Source organism: Poromitra crassiceps (assembly GCF_964638095.1).
Source record: "Poromitra crassiceps genome assembly, chromosome: 6".
Classification (NCBI taxonomy): domain Eukaryota; kingdom Metazoa; phylum Chordata; class Actinopteri; order Beryciformes; family Melamphaidae; genus Poromitra; species Poromitra crassiceps.
In genome coordinates this window covers 18,836,526-18,846,525 of record NC_139627.1, presented here as the reverse complement: position 1 = coordinate 18,846,525, position 10,000 = coordinate 18,836,526, and the positions used below count along the sequence as shown (strand labels likewise).

At 49.6% G+C, this 10,000-nt stretch overlaps 1 protein-coding gene across 1 annotated transcript in view; it reads left to right on the top strand.

Annotated features, from left to right (window-relative positions):
* Positions 1–2,349: 2,349 nt before the first annotated feature.
* The window catches only part of sez6l (seizure related 6 homolog (mouse)-like), a gene marked incomplete at its 5' end in the record, with an annotated part of 35,460 nt that continues 27,809 nt past the window's right edge, over positions 2,350–10,000 (top strand). Inside the window, one exon of the mRNA XM_083638136.1 lies at positions 2,350–2,408. Coding sequence (XP_083494262.1) covers positions 2,350–2,408 — 59 coding nt within the window. The remainder of the gene's footprint in view (positions 2,409–10,000) is intronic.

Here is a 10,000-nt window from a genome sequence, read left to right as displayed (position 1 = left end):
GCCAGGAAAATAATAAATTCACTAGCAAGGACCACACCACAACAATGTATCGTTTGAAGATTTCATGAAGATAGATATGTGTATGTGATGAGGTGCAAGTGAGGGTGCATGAAGGTGTCATCCGTTGATGTCTGTCTGGGAGGAGACAGGCAGGAGGAGACAGGCAGGAGGAGACTCAGCGTTGGGGGTTCCGTCTCGGCGTGTCCTGCCTGAGCTGATTGCTTTTCGGCGTGTTTACATCCGAGCTGATTCAGACCCTCCCAGACAAATCATGTGAATGACATGAGAGAGACATGCACTGGTTTTGACAACGGGGAATAAGAATGTTAGAGTTAGGGGTTGAAGGATGAGTGGATGAAGGGATGAGGGTTGAGGGTAGGGATGGGGTATGAAAGGATAAGAGTTGATGATAGGGATGAGGGGATGAAGGGAGGGTGGGTTGAGAGCTAGTATAATGCTATCGATTGTATAGCAATGCATACACAGCCTGTGCTCGAGAGAGCTGGGACAAACAGGGCAGGATGTGTTCAACAGGTGTAACTCTGCCAGGTAATTGGGGTGTGGTTTAGAGGCGTGGTTAGAGTGGTTGAGGCGTGGCCTGCTCCTGAACCTAATTTAACATTCATTAACTTCCATTAAAGGAATAAACAAAAGCCCCAGGGAGCTTTATGATTAAACAAAAGCCCCAGAGAGCTTTATGATTAAACAAAAGCCCCAGAGAGCTTTATGATAAAAATAAATTGATGATAAATTGAAGAGCCCAACAATAGGTAGGTTGAAGACAATCAGTGGTGCATGCACGCACGTGCGCACGCACACACACACACACACACACACACACACACACACACACACACACACACACACACACACACACACACACACACACACACACACACACACACACACACACATTTTTTCAATTCATTTATTGAAGAAAGAGTTTCGCAGAGACAGGTCTGAAATGCACTCTTCTTAACAACAAAGATAAAAAATGGACAAAGTGTACATACTGTAGGCTGAAAACTAAACAAGGATAAACAATTTAACTAAGTAAGTGATTCACATATCAAGCCTCAACATGGAGATGGTGACGGTCAGACAGTTTTCACTTCTTGATCATTATAGAGTCTGACTGCAGTGTGCAGGAAGGACTGCTGGAGGCGCTGTGTCCTGGAAGGCGGCATGGAGAGGGCGGTGCTGTTTCTCATTTGCCTACCAGTACATTGCAGTCTGGTTGGAGGGAGAAGATCATGTAGTGGATGGGATGGACTCATCATCTCTTTTAGTAAAGTGATTGCAGCTTCCTCCCTACGATTCTTTAGAGATGGGAGGTGGGGGAGCGGCCGCGTGCCACGTCTCGAGATGATCTTAAGTGCCCTACGTTGTACTCGCTCTAACTCCTCCTCCTGTCCTTTACTGCATCCAACCAGGAGGACATGTCCATACTCCAGCACTGATCTGATAAGGGCAAAGTAGATCAGTAGGAGGTCATCGACTGACATGCTTGTTCTGGCCAGCACTCTCAGCAGATAGAGACGCTTTGATGCCTTGAGCACCATGTCCTGGACTTGGTGAGAGTGAGAAAGAGAGGAATCTACCTGCCAGCCTAGGTAGCGAGCAGATGGAACCACAGGCACTGCCTCTCCAGCCAGATGTAATGGTGTTATCACCGGGGCTTTTCTCACACAGGTGATCCGCACCTCATAGCTCTTCTTCCCATTCAGGATCATGTCATTTTGCAGGGCCCATTCATCCAGAGGCTGGGCTTCCAGTTGCATAGTCAGATCTGATGGCAGAGACCTGGTAGCAAGGCATCTTGAGAGACTGATGTCATCTGCATAACCCACCGATACTGAGTCATCAAAGAGAGTGTTCCTAGAACTCATGTAGAGCAGGAATAGGAATGGAGGCCACACACCTCCTTGAGGGACTCCAGATGTTATGTGAGTCCACTGGCTGGATGTATTGTTGACAACTACTCGTTGTGTCCTGCCGTGGAGATAGTTGAGGGTCCATGCAATGTCCCGGGGGTCTGAGATGACCTCACAAAAACGCTGCATCAGTGTTGCATGATTGACTCTATCAAAGGCCTTGCTCATATCAGCCAATAACACCCGGATCACTGTGCCATCACGAGAGTCTAGCGCAGTAAGCCAGGACTGGTAGGCTTTGACCAGGGCAATTGTCGTGGAAGACTTCTTTTGGTAGGCAAATTGGTCCTTCACCACTGAGAGGATGTGATCGCTGGTTCGTTTGAGCATGCACTTTTCCATAATTTTAGCTATGACACTTATTAGGGATATTGGTCTGAACTGGTTTAGCTGATTAGCGCCAGCCTCTTTAGGAATGGGCACCACATTTGCACTTTTCCAGATGGTTGGGAGTTTGCCCTCTGAGAACGAGTGGTTGAAAAGATGCGTGATGATTGGTGCTAATTCTTCAGCATGTTCTTTTAAAAGCCACGAGGGAATGTTATCGGGCCCGGCTGCTTGTATGCCATTTATGTTTTTGAGTAATGACTTCACCTCTCCAACAGAGCACAGCTCATTGTTGTTTGTTGGTCCTGGGAGGGGGAGAATACTCAGTGAGTTGCTTTCACACCAAGCACCTTTGAAAAACATGAAAGAGCATGTTTTATTAAAATGTGAAAATGTAGTTCACACACACACACACACACACACACACACACACACACACACACACACACACACACACACACACACACACACACACACACACACACACACACACACACACACACACACACACACACACACACACACACACACACACACACACACACACACACACACACACACACACACACACACACACACACACACACACACAGTCTTTCTCTCTGACAGGTGTCTTCCTCTTGTTGAACCACAAATCTGCTGTAAACACATAAACCATTTTTCTTGTTATATAACTGAACTGTTTGAGTGTTTAGTTGTTGTTCAACCAAATTCCTGTGAGCATCTGTAATTCTTAGTATTTAGACGTCAAAATGTCAAACAGCTTTGAAATGTGGCTCTGCACTCTGTCACAAACAAGGAGAAACGCTGTAATGTTTGTTTATTTTAAAGGCCTACAGCAGCTCCATCTCTGACATGACAGTTATTGACAGTTATTCCACTGTAAATGCCGTCTCGTTGATACCGTATTATTACTGTATGCACTTACAGTCATTATTTTCTGAACTTAACGGACACCAGATGCTTTTCTTTGCATTTTCATGCGACACCTTGTTTTTACCAAAGACGCAGAAAGTGTGTTAGAAAAACAATAGCTGGGATTAGTGAGATGTTTTTGGGAGCGGGCCAGCAGGGGGCGAGGGAGGAAAAAACACACGGCTAATTGCTGTTTTGACTCGAATTCACGAGCGAGAGAGAGGGTATATCAGGCGTGACCTCATCGCACAGAGAGCTGCATGAGCTGGCTGAGGAATCTCTCCGAGGAGACAACCCCCAGTACCCCTCCTCCACCCAGTTCCCCTCCACCGCGCCAAACAGAAGTAAACTGTTTTGTTGCCTGGGACTGGGAGGTTTACCTGACAGCGAGAAGTGCACCTGAGTCAAGGACAGGAGGAACAAGCCGGGGGGGTATGGGGGGTGGGTGGGCCGGGGGAAAGTGGAACAGGCCGATCCAGCTGTCACAGAGCCACAGCTGCTCGGGATGCAAAGCGTCAAAGAGGATCACTGGGATGTTGAAATTTCAACAGCTGACTCAGACCCTCTTCTCACCAAACGCGAGCATAGGCGATAAACTCGCATGTACTCGCACTCGCCCTGTCAAGCCCTGCCCCGCTGCTGGAGCTTGGTTGGCTGCCTTGCTGTATTTCCGTCTTCAATTGGTCTATTTCGGTTTTGGCCCCTCCTCTCGTCTTGTTGCCTGCGATGTCCTGGCGCCAGGTATCCCAGCATGCTTTGGAAGCTGGTGAGCGACAAGATGGCAGCGAGGGAAGGAGGGGCATTTCGAAATCGACCAATTGAAGACGGAAATACAGCAAGGCAGCCAACCACGCTGTAGCAGCGGGGCAGGGCTGACTGGGCGAGTGCGAGTACATGCGAGTTTATCGCGGGCGATGTGTAGGGCCCGTCACTCCACTAACTGAACTCGCTTAGCCTTTTTCACTTCAGCCATGTTGTGTCTTTAAAAAGGCCAGGAACACAGGAAGGCGTGCACACACACAGATGCATGCACACCCGCACGCACGCACGCACGCGCACGCACACACACACACACACACACACACACACACACACACACACACACACACACACACTCTCCCTCTTCTCTCTCTCTCTCTAACATGTATCTTCTTCTTTTTGACCCCAATTCCTCTGTGTCCAAAGTATAAATCTGTTTTGTTTTTAACTGCACCTGGAGCTTTTTGTTTTCCTTTTAACTTAACCTTGAGCAGTTTTCTGGTCAGCTCATCGTAAAGCCTCAGTAATATATTTACACCATTAACAGGTCTGTAGGTGCCCTGGAGTGGAAGGGATTAGATTTTTTGGTTAATTGTGTAATATAGCCTATTTAAAGGTCCTATCCATAAGTTCTAACTATTTCTGACACCGGTGGCCGTTAGAGTAACTGCAGGCAGCGTGTGAACGAGCTGATGCGCGGGCACCATACTCGCACGCGCACAAATAGCTGCCTGGCAACAGCAGAGGTGTTGGATGCTTTGTAGATATTCACGTTACCGTGAGCCAGGAACTACCCTGCTTCCCCTGTATGTACGGTACCGTGTAATGCCTGGAGTTGACCAAACTGAACAATCAAACAATGTTTCATAAGCATAACAGTAACATTAGGCATATTTACGACTGTTACATTCATTAACGACACAAGACGGTAACGTTATTAGTGGAGCTCAGGGGCGTTTCTACGGGTGGGCCTGGGTAGGCACAGGCCCACCCACTTCTTGCCCTGGCCCACCCCCCATTTTTTTTTTCCTTTTTTTTTTTAATTGTTTGTTTTCTAGAGGCAAACTTGCTGCTGCCTTGCTAGCTAATGGTTTTGTAGCTTAAAAACGCAGGGCACATCATCTCCAGAGTCTAATGCATGACGACTTCATGACATCTAGGAATTTTGCATGCTTCGCGTGCAAAATTTCGTCATGCAATTGCCCCACCAATTTTATCCAGGCCCACCCAATTTGATCCAGGCCCACCCATAATTGAATTTCTGCCTACGCCCCTGGTGGAGCTCGGTGGTAATTTCTATAAATGTAAATAAATATTAGTTAGCCGCGATTAGCATCAAGCTAATGTTATACTAATGTGCTGCAGCTACAGTAACTGCAGTCAGAGCCTTCTTCCCCGGTACCGTCTAATAGTTGACCAAACTGAACAGTCAAACAATGTACCGTAAGCATAACAGACAGTAATGTTAGGCATATTTACGACTGTTACATCCATTATCAACACAAGACGGTAACGTTATTAGTGGGGCTGGTGGTAATTTCTAAATATAGCGTCACCGACGCCAAACCCAACCACTTTTTTGCCAATATTCTATCAAAATTCAGTTTCAACTGCTGCTACAAATGGTCACGTGTTGTTTCCACCCGGTTTAATGGCTGAAACCACAACTTCTTATCTTTCTGGAGACATCTTGTTTTAATCATTCACTATAGCCGTTTCCTTACCAGAGTCTGGGAAATGATGTTATTGCTGGTGAAAAAGCTGCGAGCTGAAATCCCCAAATGAAACCAGTCCTCTCTGAACGTCTATGCTGCTAGCGTAGTTTTGCAGTAGCCTGGGCTAGTTTTGCAGGGCCTGCTTCATGGTATATTCTTCTTCTGTGGTACCGTCGCCCAAGTGGCTCATTGCTACTTTCTCTTATCAAAGACACTTTCATAAAGGTATTTGGACCTTTTATCATGCACAATATGAAACTTTACACATAGACTGTCAGATGCAAATAAAAGCGACTTGCAACAGCTGTCAATAGAGATGACGTATTTTTGTAGTCGGAACGCGGAAGTCCCGGACTTCATGGTTCTTCACTGTTTCTGCCTATGGGATTTTTGAATGGGTTTTTGGCGCAATGCTTCAAATAAGGTCTCTGGGCAATGCAAGCTTATTCAAACGCGAACCAGTGAACCAGTGATCATCTTCACACATGAGGACCACTTTCATGAGTTTTGAAGCATAAATGCGAGCCCTAGAAGTAAAAAGCTTGTGCTAAACTAATCCAGAACTACACACAGTATCGCATAGGCTTCCATGTCACGTTACCACTCAACCTGGAGTGTTGTTGCTGCTGTGCACTGATTACCCCGGGCTGAACCAGGTGAGGGAAAGAGAATTTCCGTGTTCGTCCTTTGAAGTGATGCCCTTTTAACGGCACGTAAAAGCTTAAAAACTCATAAAAGTGGTCCTCATGTGTGAAGATTATCCTGCTGAACACTGGTTCGCGTTTGAATAAGCTTGCATTAACCACAGACCTTATTTGAAGCATCGCGCCAAAAACCCATTCAAAAATCCCATAGGCGAAAACAGGCCGTGAGAAGCATGATAATCCTACAATATCTTTGCAATGGGTGAACGCATGAGAGACGCGGCTGGGCTCGTTTTTTAAGTTAAGGAACGGCGCATTCACTCATTGGTAATAGAAAAACACTTTGTGAACGTTTATTTTCCGGCCAAACTTACGGATAGTACCTTTAAGACTTAAAATATGAACCCACAACACTATGAACTCTCAGTGGCTAGAGGTGCTGCTGGGCAATATCCATTAAAACATGTTTTAAGATTGTGAACGGAAACGTTCTGCATATCATTAACATTACAGAAAATCATGAAACAAAAAACAGCTAGGCTACATGATTTGACATGTAATGTATTGTAGCGAATCAGCAGTACACATACAGGGGTGAGCATTGGTAGTGTCTCGACTGCAGATAGGAACTGATGTGTGGGAGTGTTGTATTGGGGAACACTATGCTGTGGGAATACTTCCGGAGTGAACTGAGCATGCGCGTCAGTCTACACACACTACTCGAAGGGAAAGCTGCTAGCTTTGAGCGTGACAACCGCTGAGAGTTGTAATATAACTAACTGTGAATAAAGACCCTTGTACCATCAAGAAGCCTCTGCCTCATGAGATACCGGATACGTTACACTGGCGTCAGAAGTTTAAACGGTGAATATTGCCTCCAGATTTGGCGAAATGGTTAACAAGTTCCTGAAGAAAGAGCGCAAGCGGCTCAATCGAGAGGCGGGAGAGGCAAGAGCCGGGGCAGACTACCAGCCGGCCGAGGAGGATGATGTCTGGGTAGACGCAGCTGCTACCACAGGGAACCAAGAAAGAAAAACAACAGAAAGCCTGGGGTTGGTGAAAATAAAATCCGAGCCAGACAGAGCTATCACCGTAGCCACGGAAGCTAGCCCGCAGCCCAAGGGAGCTAGCAGGCAAGCTAGCGAGGCGGGAGAAGGAGCGGAAGAACCGGGACCGGTGAGAGTGAAGATCGAGCGGGTTGACACTGCCGCTGTAGCCATGGAGGCTGTGCCACAGCCCAGCGGAGCCAGCCTACGGCCCGAGGACAAAGACGGGACACGGGTCGAGGCGGCAAAGGACGGCGAGCGGCGGGGAAGAAAGGAAATCACCCCGGCAAAATTCAACGGTAAAGTCGAATGGGAGGCATACTGCAAGCAGTTTACAGAGGCTGCAGATTGGAATGGCTGGACGAGAAGGGAGAGAGCCAGCTACCTCGTCATGGCCCTCGAGGGCGAGGCTACGGCGTACGTGTCGGCAATAGCTGATACAAAGGACTGGGATGTGGTGATGGGGGTCCTGCAGAGACGTTTCGGCCGATGCGAGGAGCAGGCCATCGTAGCCGCAGAACTGTGTAACAGACGCAGACGACAGGGTGAGTCACTACGTGCACTGGCAACGGACATTGAGACTCTCAGCCGGCGCGCATACAGCCAGCTACCGACGGAGACGCTGGATGGACTAGCCCTAAGCTACTTTGTCCAGGCCATCGAGCCACGGAGCCTAAGCCAGAAGGTAACGCTGGGACACCCGAAAACATTGGGAGCAGCGCTGGGGCTGGCACTGGAGATAGAGACAGTAGAAGGCTGGGACAAGAGCAGCGGCATAATGGAGGCCGCCCCAGTGGTGAGAATGGCCGCAGAGAGCCAGTTACAAGAAGAGCCAGCGTGGAAGACGGCCTGGGCAGAGCAAAGCAACACGGTGAAAGAGCAGGGCGACAGGGTGAAAGAACTGTCCGAGTCAGTACAACAGCTGACAGAACAACTGCTCCGCAGAGCGACCCTGCAGCCCAACCCCGCTCGACAGCCCACTCAGCGGAACAACAGCTGGGCCAGAGGGAACATGATCTGCTGGGGGTGTGGACGCCCCGGACATCGGGAAGCAGACTGCCGCCGGAGAGCGTGGAACCAGGGAAACGGCACAGGGCCCGTCCAGATGGGGCGAGACGGGTCTACGATGCCACAGTCCCCGTAGCCACGTCATCGCAGGAGGGGGCCCACCGACAGCAACGGGGAGGTGGGGCTCCGCAGGGCCCCGAAGTAGACGACATCGCCGGAGCTGTCAACATGCAGAGCGGGCCGCGCGCGATGAACGGCTGCCATGTTCCAGTCTACATACAGGGGAGATACTGCGCCGCCCTGGTGGACACGGGGTGTACGGCAACGCTGGTGAACGTCAACATGATGCCCGAGGGGACGCGCCTGGAGCAGCCAGCAGCACAACTGCTAAGAACAGTATCCGGTGAGTTGATGCCAATGAGGGGGAGGGGACACGTAATGATAACAGTGGGGGAACAGACAGTGGACTTTCCGGTGTGGGTGGTAGAAATGACGGGACCCTGCATCCTGGGGGAAGACTACTTGACGCTAAACAAATGCACAGTAGACCTAGGAAAAAGCACATTGACATTTGCAGGGGGGCCAGTAGTCCAGATGGGCCACCCTCCCACCGTTCCAGAGGAGAGAGCTAATGTAAATAACATAACTGTATATCGCGTCACCGTAGTGAGCCCCACCCAGCAGACCAAGCCCCTCCACAAAGCCCCACCCCTAGCCCACCTCCAAACACTTGCCCTCAGCCAGCGCAACAGGCAGAGGGGGAGAGAGAGAGGTTAGAGATGCTCAGGGGATTGCACAAACGCCAGAGCGAAGGGTTAGAGACCCAGCAGAGCGATGAACTGTGGAGGGTACTAGAGGAATATAAAGACATTTTCGCCATGTCAGATGATGAGCTAGGCTGTACCCACCTGGTGGAACACGAAATAGACACGGAGGGGGCGCGACCCGTCAGGTCATATCCCCGTCGGGTCCCAGCGGCGAGGAGAGAGATAGCGAACGAAGCTGTAGAGAACATGCTGCGGGCGGGGATCATTGAGCCATCAGACAGCCCGTGGGCGTCAGGGGTAGTGCTGGTGAAAAAGAAAAATAGCCCCAAAATGCGATTTTGTGTAGACTATAGGGGGCTGAACAAAGTGACGAAAAAAGACGCATACCCGATGCCCATCATAGAGGAACTGTTAGACGCCGCGGGAGAGTCATCCTGGTTCTCATCCCTAGACCTCCGTAGCGGGTACTGGCAGGTGCCCCTCCGCGACGATGCCAAGCAAAAGACCGCCTTCCGCACAGAGAAGGGGCTGTGGCAGTTTCGAGTACTCAGTTTCGGGCTGTGCAACGCACCAGCAACGTTCGAGAGGTTAATGGAGAAGTTGCTGGGAGACATTCCCCGATCCGAATGCGTCGTGTATTTAGATGACATCTTGACACACGGGGGCACGTTCCAGGCAGCAGTGGGGGCGTTACGAAAAGTCCTGCAGAAGATAGCAGAGGCGGGTCTAAAGTTACACCCAGACAAGTGCCACTTCCTGAAGAGGAGGGTGGAGTTCTTAGGGCATGGCATCGGCGCGGGGGGCATTCGCACCCTAGAAGAGAAGACTCAGGCGGTCATGGAGTGGCCCACCCCCAGAAACAAAGGCGAACTCGAGAGCTTCGTA